Here is a 21,713-nt window from a genome sequence, read left to right as displayed (position 1 = left end):
GGGATCCCCCAGCCAGAGCTGGTTAATGTGGCTCAGGAAAGGGAAGTATGAACAGGATATTAGGAAGGCTTTCAGAGAAGGCAGTAATACTGCAGATGGCAATAATGTACAGAGATGGACATTTTTCTTGGCACCATAGAAAAACACAGTGATAGAATTTAACAGAACCTGTTTTTCTACCGACATGATTACATGTTTTAGCTCATTCTAGATTTATGGTTGTGATTAGGAAATTGAACAGGCTATGGCATATATGACTGGTTTCAATTTCTTTGTTTGAGTATGCACACACAGCAAGTGCATTCAAATTAAGACATGCCCCACAACTCTTCTCCATAGTTCTATGCTTTGTTCACCTCACTAAACATGTTGCTAAAAAAGCTAAATCAGAAACTTTATGTGTATAACAAGATTAGATCATATTTTTCCTTTTCTGTTTCTGAAACCCACCTACATGCAATTGTGTTTTCAACAATGTCATACTGTCTTCCAATCTGGTCTCTTACCACAAAGGAAATTACTGAACCAATAGCACGACTATACAATCGTGCTCTCAAGATCCACAGTAATCTCCCAAAGTGGTCTCACCATTGCATTGCACAACGTCAAACGCTCTGACTTACCAGAACTACATAAACAGCCACGCTATTGCATTTTATTTTCAGATTCAAAATAGCACTTCGCCAACACTTGCTGCACTTCTCCCGACACACAATATGAGACCAGTACGCATTACTAGGTCAGTTTCACAGGCATTCATTCCAGTCCCCCCATACAAAAACAACTATGGTCAGGAATCCTTTTTTCATACATACACCAAAATTTGGAATGGCATTCCTCATCACATCAGAACACTACCATCCATCACATATTTCAAAAAGGCATACAAACTGTTCCGTCTCAACAGATACACTTGCACACATTGATTGTTCATGTATTGTTGTTTTATGTGTTTGCATCTGTCTAGCCCATGCTAATGTCCTGTACAAATGTTTCTGTCCACATGTGCCGTAACTATGTTCTGCAGAACAGGAACCTGCTGTAAACCAGTTTTTAAACTGAGTCAGGCACATTTATATTGTAACTTAATGTTAAACTTTTTTTACTTTTTATTTTTCCTGTATAATAAACGAAAAATTAAAATGAAATGCTCGTTGGTGTTTTAAGCCCCCAACGTCTCCTTCCAGGCAGCGCTGCGACCGTTGACTTCAAGGCACCTAACTCTAACCTTAACCCTAACCCTAACCATAACCATAACCATAACCATTGCCTAATCCTAGTGCCTAATCCTAGACGTTGGGGGCTTAAAACACCGATAAACAAACATGTTTGACTATCTTGCCTTCATCTGGGTGAAGTTGGGCTTTTACTTCAGAAACAGTTCCTGCTTCACACAGAAAGTCAAGAAAAAGTTGGTTGAATCTACCTTCTTGCCAATTTTAGACTATGGAGATGTGTTTTACAGACACTCCACAACGTCCCTGTTGAAATCTTTGGATTCTGTGTATCATTCAGCACTGAGATTTATAACCCATGCTAAGTACTCTACCCATCACTGTGTATTATATGAAATGGTAGGTTGGCTCTCACTCAACACAAGAAGGCTCAAACATTGGTTGACCTTTGTGTACAAATCAATAACTGGACATGCTCCTTCATATTTAACTACACTCTTAACATCTATTAGATCTGAACATAATCTAAGATCAAGTAGATACATAATGTATGATGTTCCACAAACTAAAACAGAGTTTGGAAAAACAGCGTTTTGTTACAGTGCTCCAACTTCATGGAATGAGTTACAAAATCAGCTAAAACTGCAGGTTTTTATTTCACATACTGAATTCAAGTCCTGCCTACATCAAATATATCAACATGTTTGCGCTTGTTTTAAAATGTGTTTGTTTTAAATGTTTTTATTTATTATTTATTATTGCTGTCCATCCCTGTCTGTCTGTTATTTGTTGTATGTTAAAGTGTATTTGTATGTGCTGCCTTCTTGGCCAGGGCTCACTTGTAAAAGAGATTTTAATCTCAATGTGATTTTTTTCCCTGGTAAAATAAAGGTAAAATAAAATAAAAAATAACGAGGTGCCTGGGTAGCTCACCTGGTAGAGCGCACGCCCACATACGGAGGCTCAGTCCTCAATGCAGCAGCCTGGGTTCGGTTCCGACTTGCGGCCCTTTGCTGCATGTCATCCCCCCCTCTCCCCTTTCATGTCTAAGCTGTCACAAATAAAGGCCTAAAATGCCAAAAAAATCATCTTTAAAAAAAAAAGTATACAAGACTACACTATCATCATATTTGAAAAAACAAACATTGCAAAATATTTTTATAAGATAAATATGAACCATGTAATATTACAACCATCTTTTCAAAATATTCTATAGCGAATACAATTTTTCATCTTAACCCATCAATGGGTAAAAAAGGTTGAATTTTCATTTTTCAATACAAAGCAACAAATGATGTAGTCGCTCTACCTCGTTTTTAAAACTTATGATTCAAAACACAATATACACAATTCTCTTCCATCTCTTAATATTCAAGGATAACTGTGATGGACATACATGACTGGTTTAATACACTGTTGACTTCTCCTTCAGGGCCTGGGAAACCTGAACGAGGGAAGGGGACGGACGTCCGTATCAAACTGGAACGACCACACGACCATCAGTCCTCATCGGTGAGTCAACACCACCCTGGACTTAACTAAAATCTAAATTACAAACCAGCGACCTTTTTTTGTTTTTGTTTAAAAGATATTTTTTTAGGGCTTTTTCCTTTATTAGAGCAGCTGAAGAGAGACAGGAAATGAGCTAGACAGAAGGTATGACATGCAGCAAAAGGGCCTCGGGTCATATTCGAACCCTTGGCCGCTGCCAAGGACTGTGCCTACATGGGGTACACGTATCCAGTGAGCTGGAAGTCGCCCCAAAACCAGCTACCTTTAAATCACCTTTGTTGCTCTGCATGAGTTTATTCTATTGATTTTTTTTCTTTTATTGCTTTTTGTGTGCTGTTGCTGATGCTTTGTGCTTGTTCTTTGTTTTTGTTGTGTTGCTGTTTGTGTGTCTTTGTGTGCAGAACTGTTAACTCCACCCATCTGGTTGTATCCTGGATCTCCATCTTCAGGTTAGACTTTCCTCAGTACCCTCTCATAGTCCCATAGTCTAAATCCATGGATTTAAACTATGGACATGATGAACCAGATCTACTGTATATACATCGATGATGCTTGTGTACTGTATACTGTATGTACAGTATATACAGGTGTTTTCTGTGTTACTGTTTTAATCATAAGACTTGTCAAGATTACTGAGAAATAAATCAAATCAAGAACTTATAGAGGTTTTGACAAATAACTATTTTAGACAATAATATGAATAATGACAAAAATAAAGTTTTGACCAGATATCTCTTTTATTTCCAAAGTATTCCCATAAGTCACAATCCCACTGGGAGGTGAGACAAGTGCAGGCGTTCGCCATGACCAATGATGAGGAGGACGAAGTTGAGGAAGATGAGGAAGACTAGAAAAAGCAGGTGCCAGTCTGCTGCTGAGTGAGGGCCAGAGTGCAGCATATCCAGAAACCTGGAGGACACTGGGGAGGATGATGCGCAAAGAGGGGCCAGCTTTTGCACAGTGTTGTTTCCTTCCACTCTTTTCTTTGCCTGTTCTGTTGCCTACATGTAGTTGTATGTTTTTCTTTCCCACACCTTTTGTTTCAAAAGCGCACATTTTCTATCTACAAATATATCACTGTGGTTTAGTTTGTCTTGTTGAAGCCCTGGTTTGCTGGCCATACAGGGTAAAGACAGTGCCATTGAGCTGTTTGTAGAGATTCTGAGAAGGACTTTCGCTGAAACATAGAGAAGATAATTGCCTGGATGGTTTCACCAAATCAACAAAGGTTTCGGCTCAATAAAGATCTCTAATGTATACATACCATACAATATTCAACATCAAAGTTGGGTATATTCTAACAGAACATCTAATGGGATATAGAATTGTTCTTTTGCATGCTGTTAACTGTGATTATTTTCTGGGTAAAATAAGAAAAATAGGACTGTATAGCTGCAGCAAAACAATTGTACTCTTTCCTTTATGACCCAAATCTCCACAAGATTAGATTTCAAACTTGACACCACAGCTCACAGTGAGGAGAGCAATGCATCATCGATAACATGGCCTTATAACTTAAACATGCAATTTCTTTGTCACTCAGATTTATTTTACCTCACTTGTTTGACTCGCGTGTTCTGCAGCCAATAATGGGATTGCACTATGAGATTAACTGTAAAACTAATATATATATATATATATATATATATATATATATATATATATATATATATATATATATTCAGAATTTTTCATTTTTCACCAGTTTCTTTAAAAATGGTGTTGCAATGCAGTTCTATTTCAGCACTGTCTGTATAGGTAATATAGCTAATGAATGGATATTTCTAACCAATGACTGATCTATCTGCTTTGTCCGTCTTGTTTGTTGGCGAAGAGACCAGTCTCTTCATTATGTTCACCATTTTTTCTCTGTAATATATGTCTTTATTTATTGATTTGGTTCCTGTTGAAGTGGCATTTATAGCATACATCTGTTATACTGCACCTTTATGTTGACTACATTCAGCATCCTGCCATATGCTTATACTGTTTGGTTGCTTTGGAGTAAATTATAATGTTGTCATCTGTAAAGCTCGGTCTATTTCAAGGGCCACATATCTCTCAGAGCAGTCTATTTGCAATGCAATTATAATAAAACAGTGAATATTTATTTGCTTTTAATGTGAGAAAATAACTCTAAATACAACTACTGATTTTGTAAATACCTATTAAGGACAGTGTATAATGTATAGGCCATTGATTTAAAATGGGATTGACCAATACCTTAAAATTACTGCCAAGTTGACAATTTATTGTTTTATTTCTTGTACCTTTACTTTTAAATATTATTTTAAGAGAGTTTTGTAGGAGATACATATTTTAAAAGCTATTCAGACTATACTGTAAAAGGGAAATCTCACAGTACATCCTGCTGATCATTTCAGTTGCCTTATCATCACAAACTGATGGTGTAAGTACATATAGTGAAGCAAATAGTTAACTGCCAGCAGGATTTACAATGAAATGGATGTTTTGTTGTTGTTATTTTTATTGTAAATAAATGCCCTGAGAACTTTACAGTCTGTTGTACAGTTCACTTTATTGCCCTGCATCATGTCACTCAATGGAAACTCATTCTCTCATTTTAACTTACTTTCGTCAGTATTCTGTGTTTGTATATTTTTACACAAATACAATATTCCAAATGCCACAAAATCCCTGCTTTGAAATGCCTACAAACTGTAGATGTTCCACTTCCCCCCTTCTTAATTAAAGCTAGAGAAAGCTCCATGAATAAATGATTTAATGTGGCTGCCCACAAGTATGTAAAACTAGCTCAATCTAAAAGTGGCCGGCTTCCCTTCTTATACAACTGCACAAAAAGGAAATAAAACTGAATAATGACTGAAATGGGCTTTTCAAATGTATCTGCTCACAAAGCAATTGTAGTATGTTTATAGCACTCCATAAATGGGTTGAGAAATATGCAATAACACAATGGGACAAGACAAATGATAAAGCAAAAACTATTTTCTACTCTGTCCTGAATACTTTGGGCTTTTCTGTTTTTCATGCTAATGCTATTTTCTATTTTGCATAAAACTGTTTACACTCCACATCCCCCTTTACTCATCTAGTGTGTCATTCCTCTTCCTTTAGGAGGAACACCTTGCCAAAAAATACATTTCCTATGTCATGTATTTCCTCTGGGCTGCAGCTTTACATTTTTTACATTCAAATTTTTGCTTGGATAAATACTGATGACTTATTCTTCTAGTAGTCCATTTTGTGCATTATGATTAAAGAAAACAGACAGCTCCATACAGCTTAGTAGCAACACAATTACGTGTTGCTCAGTCACCACAGTCAGCTTAAAAAGATGATAGAAAATATAAAAATTGACAAAGCTAATAAATGATAAGCATACAGTAAGTCACAAAAGAGAGCAACTCAGATGCAAATGATCCCATTCATGTTTACCTGTTTTTGTATTTATTTGGCTAAAACATGTAGTTGCATTCCCATTTTACACAGTTCATGTTCTCTCAAGGGTTATCTCTCAATTATGTATCCTATTCAGTATGTTATTCATCATCACTGAGCTGTCAAACTGAGAAGTTAAGGGTTCATCTGCACCTACCATTGCGACGTAGATTGTTAGTGCCCTCCAGTGGAGTCATTCATACCTCTATACCTACCTACTGTATGTTGCTAAGCACAGGGCCACACAATATAAATGATTAAATTCAAACACAAGTCAATTCACAAATTCAATTTGTCTTTAATTAGGGTAGGTTTATGTATTTTATTTCATAATTGCAGAATACTAGTAATTACAAGTAAAATTCCAACAAGCTATGAGCATCAGGGCAAAAACACAACTTTTTTATGTACATTTATTTAGCTTCTTTATAATGTATTATTATTATTATTATTATTAGTAGTAGTAGTAGTAGCAGTAGTAGTAGTAGTAGTAGTAGTAGTAGTAGTAGTAGTAGTAGTAGTAGTAGTATTAGTATTATTATTATTATTATTTAGAGCCAATTTGGTTCTCAAACTCTCAGAGATTTTGCATTGCTACTCCAGCGGAACCCTTGTCTTCTATGAGAAACAGGAAGCGCGTTAAATTTGTGTTACTCAAGCCGGAAGTTGGCTTCTTAAGTCACATTGAAGACAAAAACCCCGGTCAAAGGAATATAAGGTAACGTAACACTGTTCGTAAAATAAGTTAAATAAGTTTAGTCATGTTTTTTAGATAGTTGATGGCCGAAACGTTCTTAGCTGTAATATTTTAGTGATAATGTAGCGGCATTAAGGTCCAAAGCGGAGCTACATTGCTAGCTAGCGTTAGCAACATCCCAAAGAGGGACACAACGTTAGAAAATAAGTTTAATGTCAATATTTAATCTATTGCAATTCCTCAATAACGGTCAGTGCATTTTGTAATTTTTTTATTTTAAATGTGGTCAAGGACGTTAGTTACCGTCGGTCACTAAGTCAACCAATCAATCAATCAATCAATCAATTGTATTTGTCACATGAAATCGTACAAGGTTGTAAAATGTAATCGCATCAGCTCCTTCAACTTGTGCATGATGTATCATAGAATCCGTCTTAGGCAGTGGCCTTGTGGCTGAGCGGCATCCAGCAGGGGTGTATCAGTGCTGGCTGGTGTATCCGGTACCTCCCGACCTCAACAGGGAGAAAAGTAGAGCTGGGCAATATATCGATATTATATCGATATCTTGATATGAGACTAGATATCGTCTTAGATTTTGAATATCGTGATATGGCATAAGTGTTGTCTTTTCCTGGTTTTAAAGGCTGCATTACAGTGAAGTGATGTCATTTTCTGAACTTACCCGACTGTTCTATTATTTGCCTTTACCCACTTAGTCATCATATCCACATTACTGATGATTATTTACCAAAAATCTCATGGTGTAAATATTTTGTGAAAGCACCAATAGTCAACACAACACTATCGTTGCGGTATCGATATCGAGGTATTTGGTCAAAAATATTGTGATATTTGATTTTGTCCATATCGCCCAGCCCTAGAGAAAAAGGCTGTTACCCGGCTGCTTTGGATCTTTAATGATTCTCCTAGCCTTAATCGAATGCTAGGTTCAAGGTTCTTTATTGGTCATGTGCAATAATAAAATCTAAGGCCTCAGGCACATGCACCTCCAACAATACTCATTAAATAACTAAAAGAAAAAAATCCAAGTATAAGCAAAATCTGAATATAATACTAAAATAGGGCTAAAATATGAATAAAGTAATATTTTAATCGTATCCATAGGGTTGGACATGTTGTCAGTCATTTTCATTATTGTAGTTTTATAGTAAAAGATTCCTGTGACAGTTTATTATGCATTTGTCTTTGATAATTGAGTCAAACGTATAGCCCATTGTCAAAATTGTAACGCTAGCCCATTAATTTTCTGTCTATCAATGCATTAATTAATCCACTAATTGTTTCATCACTTGTTTGAAATCTCCATGGAAGACCAACACACAGTACTTTGCTCATGCCCACAGGACCAGTGACCAGTCAACTCATTTCTGATGACTTTGCTTGGATGATTAACAATGTTTACTTCAAAGGTTGTCCCCCGTCTATTACGTAGAGCAACGTGTAAGTATAAAGTAATATCTATCTATTCATCCATTTCATTCTTCTCAAAAATATATTTCCAGTTTAAGTAATGTTACTCAAGATGGCATCATTTATGTTTCCTTAATGACCAGCTGCACTTCAAACCCATGGAGAGATTTTGAATAGATGTGTACAGCCGGTTCTTCCTGCTTACTGCTCTTCGCTACGACAAAAACTGAGAAACTACTCAACAGCAGCAAACAACACATCTCCTCCTCGATGGGTACAGCTCGAGCCCGAACTGGACGAGGCTCTTGTGCCGCGTAAGTTGTCAGTGAGTCCCCTGGAGAGCTGGCTCTCCCTGCGCTACTCCCTTCCTCCCCTGCTGGATGCCGCTCAGCCACAGGAGGACGCAGGGCTGCTGGAAGAGAAGCTGCTGCCTCCAATCTCTGTCCCTGTTTTGGAGGATGGGGAGGGTTCAGCAACACCCCTTAGTTGTAAGAATGTTTTGGAGATCCGGCGGAGGAAGATGAACCGGCATAAATACAGGAAGCTGCTAAAGAGGACCAAATTCTTGAGGAGGAGAGTGATGGAGGGCAGGGGGAAGAAGAAGCAGGTTAATTTCCTCTTTTCGGAGATAAAATGGGATCCTTTCATACTGACTAAACAGATGTTTTTTTTTTGACAAATTGTCTTTTTCAGCAAATATCAGTATGATGTGTGATCATTTGATATTAAAATGAACACTAATGGTAGTCTTTAAATTAAATTGCGTTACTAAACGTATTTTATCATATGACTAAACTTGAAAGCTTTTTTATTTTGTGTAGAATTGTTGTAAGCCTTATATGCAATTACAACAGAATCTTTTGTCCTGTGCAGAAACGATTTGAGGAGGATCTGAAGAGGATTTGGATACGAGCTGGACTGAAGAAGGCTCCAGAGGGATGGAAGGCACCTAAGATTTTCATCAAACAGCATGGAAACAAAAGGGACTGAGAAACTCTGACAGTGATTTAAGTTTGTGTCCCGTCCCTCACACTGGACGGCTCTGCACACGTCACACTTTACACACTGCAGTTAAAACAGTAAGCCGACTTTCTGTGCTTTGCAGCTTAGCTGAAGCATGTTTCAGTGAAATGGACTCAGTCAACGTGTGTACTATTATTTTTAATAAAGTGTACATAATCTAATAAAGATTTTTTTTTCTCTGTTGAGCCCAAGGGAGGTGTGCGTGTGCGTGTGTGCGTGTGTGCGTGTGTGCGTGTGTGTGTGTGTGTGTGTGTGTGTGTGTGGCGCACCGGGAGTAGAGGGGTATGAAGTAGGGAAGGAGCCATTGGCCCCCACCCTTTTACGCTCTGTCCCGATTTGGTGTCGTGGCTGGTTTGATCCCATAGTAAAATTCTCTCTAGTTTAGTTTACTTAATCTATATAGCACAGAAATAAGACAACCAAAATCACAGTTGACTGTGTGGCCATATTTAAATAAAATTAGCTAGTACAATAAAACCTTTTACAAGGCCTCAAAGTAAAATAACTTCATTTGAGTGCTTAAATGCAGAATCAAACCTTTCGAAGATCAAAAAGGGGGAAATGAGAAAGGATCTTTGATAATCCCTTCCTTATGTGGAAGTGTTCCCAAGGACTGGTTTACAGTTTTTACAACCATAAAAGTCACTGATGTCTTGACATATAACTGAAGAGTTTGATGTATAAAATAAAAAAAAGATAGGGGTTCTAACCTCTGTGTAGCTGATGTAAACTAATCATCATAACCCTACTTTAGTTTGGTAGTTGTGTAACTTTAGTATTAGTAGTAGTATAAGACCTGTCAATTTAAGATGTTTTGAATTCTGCTGGGATTACCCTTTAATTCACATTTTGAGGATCGTTCCTTTACTGCATTTTTCATATATGTCTAGTAGGCTACGTTGGTATTTTTTCTACAGTAACTTTTCAGCGTTTAGTATAGTCGCCTATTCCAACATGTTTTCATCAAGACTGCTTTGACCAAGTGTTGGGTTTCATGTGGCGGAGGCGGAGCGTGTGTTCGGCTCCAGACTGCAGGAACACAACAGCATACAGCTGAGCCGTGCTGAGCCGTACTGAGCCGCGCTCCGTCAACCTCAACACTTCTTGTCTTATGTCGGTTTCTGCGCACACCACCTCTGACAAGCTTTTACCTCCGCTGCCAGCACTGCGAAAAAAGATGCAACTCTTCATGACTCTCCTTCAGAGTAAGTTATTTACCTTTCTTGCTTTTAAAAGAGAAAAAAAAAATAGGTAGAGGAAACTTTCTTTGTTACATAATTGGCTCCAGGTTTGAAATGCCTGTCGGGAACAAAAGCCGAAAGCCATTCAGTTCTCAGGTCTGCGCTGCTGCATTGTAAATATCTTCTTCTCCATATTCTTACCTCCCAATGTCTTTGCAATTTCGCCTAAGCCATAACATTAATATAGTTTTTAACTGGTGGCTACGGGTTTATCTTTAAAACCACTCAACTTATTCTGTTTGTATGACCTAGTTTGTTTGTTTACCCTATTTATTGTTAACACAATTTTTTTTGAAACCCAGAATCTTGTTCATTTACTGTTTATTGTGTTGACATTTATTGTTAACCCCATATCAATCCACATAATTTATTTTATTGTCTATCTATCTATCTATCTATCTATCTATCTATCTATCTATCTATCTATCTAGTATTAAACTATATTCCTGTGTTCCTACGTGGTGTTACAACAGATGCAAGAATTTAATTTCCTATCGACAGCCTTTATTTTGAAATATTCGGAGTTCTGAAAGTAAAGTGCATGGAGCTTCATGGACTTGAAAGTGAAACGGAGCATTGCATACATGCTCCAGTATATCCTACAGTAATGCTGCATGGCTTTTCCTAGCCTCGGCCTGTTGATAGTGTGTGTAGGCTATGTGGGATTTTCTGTGGCTTCAGCCCAATGTGTTTCTAGTTAACTGTGGTCTGAGTAGAAGGAGTCAGCACAATCCGACAGCCTGTCATTAAATGTGTCAGTAATGAGTGTTTCACCGCCAGTGGGCTGCTTTGAGTCCGGACGTCTTGGAGGAGGGGGGTTACCACTCCAACCTTGTTTATGATGGCTTTTGTCTGAATTGCCGGCCACCAACAACAGGGTATGGAGAAGATTAGATTTGCTGGTTCTAACTATAAGCTTAGCCTATAAACATATAGCTACTCATTCAAGGCAGAAAATGACACAGTCACAGCAAGGTAACATGTTTATGATAGCCTACAGCCCCACAGGCAAACTCTTGACTTTGTTCAGCAGAAAAAAAGTTGCCCACAGATGATTCTCCCAATATATTTTCATCAAGTTGCCTTTACAGCTAAGACATTTGGGCAAGATCAGACAAAACGTTACAAACAAGCAGTGGTGGTAAGTACACTTTAAGTACTTGAGTATTTCCATTTTCTTCTACTTCATACTTTTCACTCCACTGTATTTATTTGATAACTTTAGATACTTTGCCGCTTCAGATAAATAATACCAAAAATAATCAGTGAATAAATATTTATGTTATTATGGATAAAGATAAGACTTTATTGATCCCATGACATTCACAGCTACCCAGTGGTATATAGCCTAGTAAAAAATAAGTCCCACCTTTACAAACTACACATTAATGCATCAATAATTAAAAATGCAATAATCTAATACACATTATTCTGAAATAAACTATTCTGCATAATGAGTACTTTTTCTTTTTGTACTTTAAGTATATTTTGACAATAATACTTTTGTACTTTTACTTAAGTAAAATATTGAATGCAAAACTTTTACTTGTAACTTTCTACACTGTATTGTATACTTTTATACTTGTATACTTATAGTTTTACTCAGGGAAGTTATATATATGTGTATATATACAGTATACATCAAATACATATAAATCTATAGAGAGCAATACACATAAAGGACTTATTCAACAAGTTTCTACCTCACAAGGAAATTGTATATACTTATGATGGCCAACACGAAAAAATACTTGCAATTGTACTAGTTTGCTTATAATATGCAAAGTAATATAAGTAAATAGAAACTCTAATGTACACCTGAGTGAATATACACAGGAGAATCAACAGCTTCTCCGGCTCTCTGAATGTATCTTTGTATGTTTAGCTGAGTCTGCAGCATTTATTTGGTTTATTCTCAACCTGTGACTTGGCTGTGAGTGAACTTCACACCTACCCACAACGGCCATGAATCACAGAAACGATGCTGAGTAAACACATGCTTTTGGTTTGAGTCTAAACCTTTTTTGTTTTAACTTAAGGATGACCGTCTGTTAGTGATACAGCATGTGTGTGGTTCCTGGGGTTACAAATGACAATAGTGATTTGGCAGATCATTTGGTAAATGCCTGTTATTATAGCTGCTTACTCAATAGCACATTGTTAAGTCTTTAGTGTTAAACCAGCCTTGTGTGTCATCAGCCTGTGTGTGTCTGGAAGAGAGAAAATTACAGGGGTTGGGAGAGACACTTTGTTTTACCTTCTGCAGGAAAGTTTATAGCCTTCATTAGAAAACCCAAGTTTTCCAGCACAAAGTCTCCTCTCTGATGCCAGTGTGTGTGTGCTGGAATAATTTTGCTCAGCTTGAAGTATTATTATATACTGGGGCATACTTATGAAATCACTGCATAAAAGCACAGTAGCAGGCAGCGCTCTGGTGAAGGGTTGTTTGGATGTGGTGAAATGAACTCTCTGCTCATGTGTATGTTGTCTGTGCTCACATATACAATGTGTCAACCATGCTAAGCCATGATAAGCAAAACACCTGGATGGAGAAGGCCCTTTTTGGTCTTGCGACCTTGTATCAAACAGATTTTGTGCAGCTTGCCTTTAGAGTTGAGGAAGTATTCAGAGACTTTTTAACTTATGTAAAGCAATAATGAAATCTAAAAATACTCCATTACAAGTCCTGCATTGAAAATGTCACTTAAGTAAAAGTCTAACAAAAATGTAGGCTACGGAAAATAATTATAATAAAAATTATCAAAAGTAAAAGTACTCATAATTCAGAAAGATTAGACGTGAGTGTTGTACTATTATATCATTATATTAATATTACTGAGGCATTCTTGTGTAAGTATGTATTTTACACTTGTAGTTGGTCGAAGTGGAGCTAATTTAACTTTATATGCTATTGTGTAGATAAATCTATAACAATGCATCACATTTTAAAATTCTATTTTATAAACATAGCCTATGTTTTGTGGGTAAATCTCTAAAATAATTATATAGGTCGAACAAATGTAGTAAAGTAAAAAGTAAAATATTTCCCTCTGATTTGTAGCAGAGTAGAGAAGTAGCAGAAGTGGTATGAAATGGAAATACTCAAGTAAAGGACAAGTACTTCAAATTGTGTAAATGTACTTTACATTTGTACAGTACATCAGACTGATCTCATGAAGTGGCGTATGTATGACACACCAATTCGTATGCCATTATTGGCGTGTTATCAAGACGCAAACTCCCCTTTTAGTGTGTTTATCAATGCCGTTTGGCCTCCATTGCAGACTGACGTCATGAAGTGGGTACATTACATTCCACCACTGCCTTTAGCATGTATAGTGTACATACAGCACTTGCTAACTTGATATGAAGTTTCATTGCAAAAGCTTCAGTAATGTCCAGATTTTAAACTTCTCAAGACTTGCCTTGACTAAAAATCTATTGATGGACTACAAACTGTAAAGAACTCAGCTGCCGGCCTTTTAACCCGCACCAACAGCTGTGATTGAACACATCACACCAGTTTTGCCTCCTAACACTGGCTCCCAGTATGTTATAGAAATGATTTTATGATCTTATTGATTACTTTTAAGGTTCCTCATGGCCCTAAGTTCTTGCTATATTTTGATTTCTTAGTAGTGCACAAGCCTGCACGTGGTTTGAGAAAGAAAACCATGTTTGCTGAGTCAGCAACATCTTTTAAATCTCTTCCTAAAACGTACTTTTATCGGAGCACTTATCCTGATTTTACTTTTTAAGTATCTTAGTATCTTATTTTAGGCTACTTAAATTGTCTTTTTGTTTCTTTTAGTTAACATTACTGTAATTTTTTTTTTTTAATCACTTTTATCATAAAATCTCTTGGTTTTAAATTTTGTTGATTTTAATTTGCCACCATTTGTTAAGCTATTTTGTAACGTGTGTTTTGAAAATTCTAATAATAATGGCATTTTTTAATCTGTATTATCAGTGAATTAAAGTAAAAATAATCCACTGTTTATTTATTTAAATTTTTTATTATGCTGAGTTTATTCACACATAACACCACACTTAAGGCTCTGCACATCTAGCCTGTATAATTCACAGTACCCATTACCAGGATAGTAAAAATAGACAGGTGTTTGGTTTTGACTGAAGTACATGCTGAATAGCAGCCCGGTTCTTCATTCCCTTAGGATCATGGCTTTGCAACAAGCCAGAAGCAGCCAGGATGAATAAAGGCTCTGTGCTGTATGCTTTGGCTGCATGTGTGTCTTTGCTGGCCCTTCAGTAAACAGAGACGACCAAATAGCACTGTGGGAAAAAATGCATTAGAAATGACAAATGTGCTGTTGGAAAATGTTCCTATCTCTCCAGTGAGAAAGCACAAACAGCAAAATATATTTCTAGAGAATATTGTTGACCTCTGGTAAAAAAGATTCTCCTGTTGTTATCCTGTGTGGAACTAAAGTCTTGCCTTTTACCGTGTCCTTGTTTCGTCAGTTTTCCTCAGTTTTTTTTAAACAGTCCTCTCACTGAACCGACATCTGTTCCAACGCTGAAATCTTTCACACTCCGGGTCAGGTCGCTAAACTCTCAAGCCACCAAAATGTTTCACAATGTCTTACAAATATTTCTAAAGACTGCATTAGTGAGCTGGCTGAATACCTCAGCAAGTATGAATGAAGTGCTTCGGTAGAATGCAACTCTAATCACTCGTGTTTTGGTTTCTTTCAGTTGTTGCTGTGCTTTTCCTGCCAGGAGGTAAGACATTTTTGTTTCTCCATGCACTACCTTAAAGTATAGTAGCTCATATTTGATGCTTCTCTTTCTGCCATTGCTGCATTGAGTTTCTGAAACCATGTGTTCATTTCCTTGTGTCAGCATGGGGTCAGAGCGGCGGCAGCGCACTTGGTGTGGTGGTGGAGGCCAAGAACATCACGCTCCCTGCAGGGTCTAAGGCCGTTCTGCCCTGCCACAGCCCCCGCATGGTGTGGACTCAGGACAGACTAAAGGACCGTCAGAGGGTGGTGCACTGGGACTTGGTGCGCAGCAGTCCAGAGTACTCTGTGGAGCGAGTCCTGGACATGTCCCCCGGAGCCCGTCAGAGGGTCTACAATGGCTTCAACAAGGGACGCATTTCCATCCCCAGCTCTGCTTTCATTGATGGCAACTTCTCTCTCATCATCAACAGTGAGACTTAACACATTTCCCAGTAGCATCATGACCATTGCACTCTTCCATTTATAATTTCATCTTAAGGTTGCTTGGATGCTTACTTTTTCAGATGTGGTCTCGACTGACAAAGGAGTCTATACTTGTAATCTGCACCATCACTACTGCCAGATTCACCAGTCCATTCAAATCCAACTCAATGTCACTAAGTCAGGTGAGGCGTCCTAATCACACAACCCCAATACTATTCCATGAGTCATAAGGCATTAACTGATAGTAATGTATTTCACACTCATATTTTTTCCAGTTCGAAAAGAGAAACGTTACTGGGATGGAGAGAAGACTGTGTTTGTTGTCTTGTTGGGCAAGTCAGTGGTATTGCCTTGTGTGAACCGGCGCTCCCTGTGGAGGGAGGGCCTGCAGGAGGACCAGCAGCAGGTGGCTCACTGGGACTTCCAGCCTCCTGGAGTGCGTCCTGATAAGGCTGACCGTCTGGTGGACCTCTATGCTTCCGGAGAGCGCCGGGATTATGGACCACGCTTTGGACAGAGCAAGATGAGCGTGGAGGAGGATGCTTTCACTTTAGGGGACTTCTCACTCTCCATTGCTGGATTGATGCCTGATGACAAAGGCCTGTACTCCTGCCACCTGCATCACCACTACTGTGGTCTCTATGAGAGACGCATCTTCAGGCTCACTGTGGGACCTCCACCTCCATCCGCCCCCACTACAGCACCCAGAATTTTCAAGAATGATGTGCCAGAGCCAAGTAAGTTACTTGAATTAAAAACAACAAGAGACACGTCACTTGAACTTTGTTTTTTCCAGACGCTAGTAATGGTTAGTGTTTTTCCCCATATGGTTTCTCAGCTGAATTGTGCATAGAGTGACAACACAGCTCCTGGGCTTTTTGTTATAATTATAGGCATAGTTGGTCAGTTAAATCAGTTCCTCTTCTCCTCTGCCAACTCTCTCCTCAGACCTCTCTGTTTTTGTGTTTGAGCTGAAAAGGGAGGAGGTAGAAGGAATGTAGAAGCTAGTTGAGTAAGAAAGAAAGAGGGATGGGCGGAAAGAAATCTTTCTGTTAGTTGTTGACTGTGAATTCAGCAAAGTGGAGTTTTTTGGAGTCAACTACTTTTAGTTATAGCTTGAGAAGCTGGCTACAGTAAACAGCTTTAAATTGGCTGCACCGGATGTGGTCTGATTTTCCTTGCTGACTTGTTTTTTTCATTTTTACAGCTTTTTCATTTACAGCTGGAGACATTTTAACTGCGCTGAGCAGAGGAGTAGGCTTTTTGGGAGGGTACTATCATGTGTTTTTTCCTCCATTTGACCCAATTTTACAAAAGTCCCAACCACATGTCTAGACTGGTTACACTGCATCTCGAGTTTTGTTTATTCTTTCACCCAGTCTGCCCTGTTTATCTGCTGATGTGTATCAGCCTCTGGTAGAGGCGTGTTTACCAGCACATAAAGAAAGTCTCATACATCTGTTCAACATCTGGGCCAGCTGTGACATAAAAGAACAAAGTAAAGGGAGGGGATGCAGGTAAGTGTTAGACTAAATCCTCCTCCCCTGTAAAGAAATGACAGCCCATGTATTAGCTCCATATGCATGCTGAAGAAATTCACACGTGGATAGATGCCATCCTGCCCGTGTCCTTTGAGTAAACCTCATCTAGGAATTCACTTCTCCTTAACGCACTGCTGGTCTTGTCTGTTAGATTAAAAGTAAGTTGTTTGTGCTCACGCAGGCGCCAGGCCGCCAGCAATCATCTGAAATTATAAACGCCATAGGAGCTTTTTCACTTCAGTGCTGTAATTATTTGTGGCAAGTAGAACATTATTTCTTTGAAGCGGGCGTTATGTGAGCTGTCAGCAATTCAACGAGAATCTCTATCTTTGCAAATAGAGATGCTTTCCTTCAGTTCATTGACTTGCAAATGATGCATATCCCACAGGAACAAAAACACAGGGTAACCTCTGTGCAGCATATGTGAAACAGCCGTTTACACACCCGCACTTGTCAGATCTGTCAAGAAAATGGAAATTGTCTACCACTTGGTCATGGCTGCAGCTCTGGTTGTGACAGTTGGACTCTAGAGACAATGGCCTTGGACATTAATTTGTAGTTTTATGCATATTAGGTACATTAAACAATGACATGTGATAAATGCCAACCAAGCTGCCACGTAGGCGGTGGATGGTTAAGTCAGAATAAGCTTCTTTTTTTCATCATGAGCTGGTTTTGAAAGCCCGATCAGAGATGGTATGTTGCATGTTTTCCTCATTAGTCCCTCACTGGCACCTAGTTTTATTAGTGTCCAACTTAGCTGTTTTAATGAGAGACCATAAAGCAATGCCATACTTAAGATAAATATTCAAGAGGAAAAGATTTGATGTCTTTCATAATCCATTTTTACTTTTTAATTTTGTTTTACCCTTCAACAGCTCTGCAAACATGCACTAAAATGGTTATTCTGCAAAAGTATCTGTGGTACAATAGACTGTACTGTAGTAGTTGTAATGGTCTTGCATCTCCAAGCCCAGTATGTATTTTCTGTGCTTGTTGTTTTGAATAATTATCATCAACTATCTACAAAGCGTTCACAAACAGTCAGGGTCACTGCGAGACTGGGAGCTGCCTGCAGTGATGTCAGATATGTATTTAGACTGTAGAGTTCACTGATGAAGGTGTCACAGATTTATTTTCCATGGATGCAGAAACTAGACTTCTGTGTTTGTGAGAAGACGTGAAAAGGGCCTAAATGGAAAACTAATACAGACATGCAGACAGACCTCATAACAGAATCTGTTTCTCTTTCCTCACACTTCTCCTCCTCTTTTCTGGTCAGCCTGTGTTATTTTTTTTAGGAGAGAAAAGAAACAGCTGCATGACATCAGGTCTGGAAGTCATTACCAGCGAACAGACATTTAACTCCTGCTCTGCCTCTGTGGCTTTTAGAAACAAATGAAAAAGAAAAAGCCTCGGGGGGAATACAAATTTGACGTTATGTAGGAATACATTTCAGTTTGATCTGTGTTTATTGCCATTACGTTGATCCGATGTAACAATCCAATATATCACAGTTTGAATATGGCAGTCAATCCTGTGTAATACATCCCATTATTATATGTGAAATATTAGTATAGTTGAATTGAGTTTATTATATGAAACGTTTGATTTTATCCATGTTCTGCCTTTAGGGACTGAAGTGGTGGAGGGTCCACGCGTGGTGAATGTCATCCTCCCTGAGCAGCGAGGTTATTTTGTGCAGCATTTGGGCTACTTCCTGGCAACATTCTTACTGCTGGCGTTCATCGTTGCCGTTGTCATTGTGCTTACTCGGCGACGCAAGAATAGAGGTATTGTGTGTGTGTGTGTGTGTGTGTGTGTGTGTGTGTGTGTGTGTGTGTGTGTGTGTGTGTGTGTGTTTAACCCATAAACTCTCCCCTTGTTCTTGGCTTAACAGAAAACAAGCACGTATTTATATTTATTATAAGTAGGGCTGGGTTAAAATAAACAATTCTCCAATTAAAATCGATCTTTGTTCTTTGAGTGATCTGATATTGATTAATAAAATCCAGAAATCAATTTTTTTATTATATGCCTTTTCACCATGGATGTATAAGTAAATACTACTTAAAACAGCATTTTTCGGGGGGGGGGGGGGTAAATTCTTAATGTAAACATTAACCTGATGCATTATTAAAAAATAGTTTGACGCTTGCTGCTTGCTTGTACGATTTTCAGCATACGTTGTCTGAGAATCTCTTTTATATCCAAGCAAAATCTGAAGTTTGCCTAACCTAATTGATACTTTGATTCGAATTGGAAATGTAATCAAATCGTGGCCTTGTGAATCGGAATCGATTCTGGAAATCGTTGGTGATACCCAGCCCTAATTAAAAGCATATTCATAGAGAGCACATTTTATATATATATATGATACACGTGTGTTTGAGATTGTGTGTTAAATCTTTTTTTATTCAGGTCTGGAGTATGACCTGCGTCGATCTGATCGGTAAGACATTACAATACAATAAATGAGGTCCCAATTTTCCTTTTAAATGAATCCAATTGTAAGCAGAGCGATGCTTATTTCCGTGCAGGGGGAATGTGATCAGTGGAGGTGAAATGTCAATAGACTGCACAGAGCTGAGGCCCTGTAACCAAGACCCTCTGAATTCAGGTAAGCCCCATCCACACACATGCAGTAAACACAAATTTTCTACTTTATCAAAATATTCTCATAACCTCTGTGTCCACTGAAAATTTACAGACTACAAAAACAACCTACTGAAAGAGAGAGATATGACCAAAGACTGCAATAGGGGTGAGCAGACATTGTGCAGAGTTGTATTTCAGTAAATGAACATCCAACAGTAACACCCGTTCAGCCACAGATAGGAAACATTATATTTTAATTGATATGATGTCCATCTCCCACTCTCATTTCAGACTTTGATGGGAAGCTGTGGAAGTGAGTGCGATATTTCTGCTTCTGATGCTGCTGGCAGGTCCAGGGCAAACACCGGAAGAGTAAAGGACCGTGGAGAGAAAGGGAAAAAAGAGGAAATCCAGGAGAGGACAGGAGGAATGCTCCCTCTGCTGTAACTCTAACACACTAAGCTTTTTTACTAAAAGCCACCATAATTTTTTTACATGTCACTTTTTATATAACTTGCATTTTCACCAGCTGTTGTAACAATATGGTTAAACATATATTTGATCCTTACTCTTTGCATTCATTAGTTGGTTTATGTTGAATACTAGGCTTTTTTTTATCATCCTTTAAAAGAAAAAGAAATTACAAAAATGCATGTTCATTTAAGTATGTTTTATGTGTACTTTGCATGCTTCCACAGCTGCAATCTCACAGCTTAAAGCTTCTTCTTTTTTTCGCACAAATTTGCTATACTGCAATTTGTAAAGGTATTTCATCATGTTTCAGAGGTAAAGTTACTGTAGGTAGACAGTTTCAGACAGTGTTTGGAAAAAAAATGCCACACATAGCTATATATAATAAGACATTTTAAACAGATTATGGTACTTTTTTTGTTTCCTTTCTTTTTTATTATTATAATTTTATTTACAAAACTCGACTGTGGTGTGGATTTTATGTAATTTAGAATGCAGACTGTCAGACTTAAATTCTTCTCCAAATAATATTTTTCCCCAAAAGGATATATTTGTTCATTGATAACTTATCAAGTGAAAAATGGTGACATTGTAGGACCATGGACTAAAGGCTCAGTCTACTGAAACTCAGGTAAAACAAAATCTTAACCATTTATTTGGTTTTTAATGGGCTGTGCAGGACTTGTTTGCATCAGGCATGTATAAAGTATCCTGGTATGTAAAACACTGAATTTTCCTTATTAATCTGCTGGTCAATGCTACAGGTACAAATCTGTTATAAAACATGTGGCTCTATGACGTTTACTGCAGGAAAAAGAGTGTCTACTATCTTAGTAATGCTAAATCACAAACTGTAATCATTCATTTAACCCATTTTGCTCTTTGGGGAGCATAGGTCATTCATGAACTTCCTCCAGCTGGTTCGGTGTTGGGTGGTCTTCTCTGCTTCCTTCCAGGATGATTTTGTTTCCTTGAGTTCTGCCTCCACAGACCTTTTCCATGAAAACTGTAATCCTAACCTAATTTTTTTTTCTTTTCTGCTCTTGCGCACTTGCACACACTCTGTTGGTCTCTTCTAAGAAAAGATGTCTTCTATTAAAGATTCACAGCAGTGGCCACAGACTCATCACCGTTTTTTCTACCTGCTAGATGTGGGATCCACAGACATTAACCCACATTTTTGGTATTTTGATGAATGGGAAACTGAGATATGAATATATAATGTATCAGTAGCCTCTGAAGTCTTGAGGACTGGCAGTATGAGTTGAAGTAATTGAGGTAAGTAATTTAGCTTTTTTTGCATTAACAGTGTGTTCTTTGTGTAATAAGTGTGTAGTTCATGTGCCATTGTAACCAGCTGTGCAGTACAACACTTCCACCTATATTCACTCCTGGGGTGATCAGTCCCATTCAGT

General features: G+C 38.1%; 3 protein-coding genes across 11 annotated transcripts in view; all 3 read left to right on the top strand.

Moving 5' to 3' along the window:
• LOC144521173 (rap1 GTPase-activating protein 1-like) overlaps nucleotides 1–5,204 on the top strand; it is a 49,687-nt gene extending 44,483 nt beyond the window's left edge. For all 9 annotated transcript variants that reach the window (XM_078255557.1, XM_078255552.1, XM_078255559.1 and 6 more), the window contains 3 exons: nucleotides 2,608–2,687; nucleotides 3,089–3,136; nucleotides 3,437–5,204. In XM_078255557.1, the coding sequence (XP_078111683.1) occupies nucleotides 2,608–2,687; nucleotides 3,089–3,097 (89 nt within the window). In that variant the 3' untranslated portion in view covers nucleotides 3,098–3,136; nucleotides 3,437–5,204. The remainder of the gene's footprint in view (nucleotides 1–2,607; nucleotides 2,688–3,088; nucleotides 3,137–3,436) is intronic.
• A 1,534-nt stretch (nucleotides 5,205–6,738) lies between these two features.
• Nucleotides 6,739–9,446, top strand: aurkaip1 (aurora kinase A interacting protein 1). Its single transcript, XM_078255550.1, has 4 exons — nucleotides 6,739–6,828; nucleotides 8,172–8,268; nucleotides 8,382–8,845; nucleotides 9,112–9,446. Exons 2-4 carry the CDS (start codon nucleotides 8,223–8,225, stop codon nucleotides 9,226–9,228), a joined length of 627 nt encoding a protein of 208 aa, XP_078111676.1. The 5' UTR covers nucleotides 6,739–6,828; nucleotides 8,172–8,222; the 3' UTR covers nucleotides 9,229–9,446.
• An 845-nt stretch (nucleotides 9,447–10,291) lies between these two features.
• Nucleotides 10,292–21,412, top strand: LOC144521171 (matrix remodeling-associated protein 8-like). Its single transcript, XM_078255549.1, has 10 exons — nucleotides 10,292–10,466; nucleotides 15,219–15,245; nucleotides 15,366–15,674; nucleotides 15,769–15,870; nucleotides 15,964–16,425; nucleotides 18,864–19,022; nucleotides 19,651–19,681; nucleotides 19,770–19,849; nucleotides 19,940–19,993; nucleotides 20,119–21,412. Exons 1-10 carry the CDS (start codon nucleotides 10,373–10,375, stop codon nucleotides 20,142–20,144), a joined length of 1,344 nt encoding a protein of 447 aa, XP_078111675.1. The 5' UTR covers nucleotides 10,292–10,372; the 3' UTR covers nucleotides 20,145–21,412.
• The last annotated feature ends 301 nt before the right edge of the window (nucleotides 21,413–21,713 follow it).

This window comes from Sander vitreus, chromosome 7, assembly GCF_031162955.1.
Source record: "Sander vitreus isolate 19-12246 chromosome 7, sanVit1, whole genome shotgun sequence".
NCBI classification, from domain to species: domain Eukaryota; kingdom Metazoa; phylum Chordata; class Actinopteri; order Perciformes; family Percidae; genus Sander; species Sander vitreus.
Note: the sequence above shows the minus strand (reverse complement) of the source record. Positions and strands in the feature narration are given on the sequence as shown.

Coding starts and splice junctions, on each gene's coding strand:
- aurkaip1 (XM_078255550.1), top strand. CDS start 8,223: ATGTTTACTTCAAAGGTTGTCCCCCGTCTATTACGTAGAGCAACGT. Junction 8,269..8,381: donor TCTATTACGTAGAGCAACGT/GTAAGTATAAAG, acceptor CTTAATGACCAG/CTGCACTTCAAACCCATGGA. Junction 8,846..9,111: donor GCAGGGGGAAGAAGAAGCAG/GTTAATTTCCTC, acceptor TGTCCTGTGCAG/AAACGATTTGAGGAGGATCT.
- LOC144521171 (XM_078255549.1), top strand. CDS start 10,373: ATGTCGGTTTCTGCGCACACCACCTCTGACAAGCTTTTACCTCCGCTG. Junction 19,850..19,939: donor CCAAGACCCTCTGAATTCAG/GTAAGCCCCATC, acceptor GAAAATTTACAG/ACTACAAAAACAACCTACTG. Junction 19,994..20,118: donor GACCAAAGACTGCAATAGGG/GTGAGCAGACAT, acceptor CTCTCATTTCAG/ACTTTGATGGGAAGCTGTGG.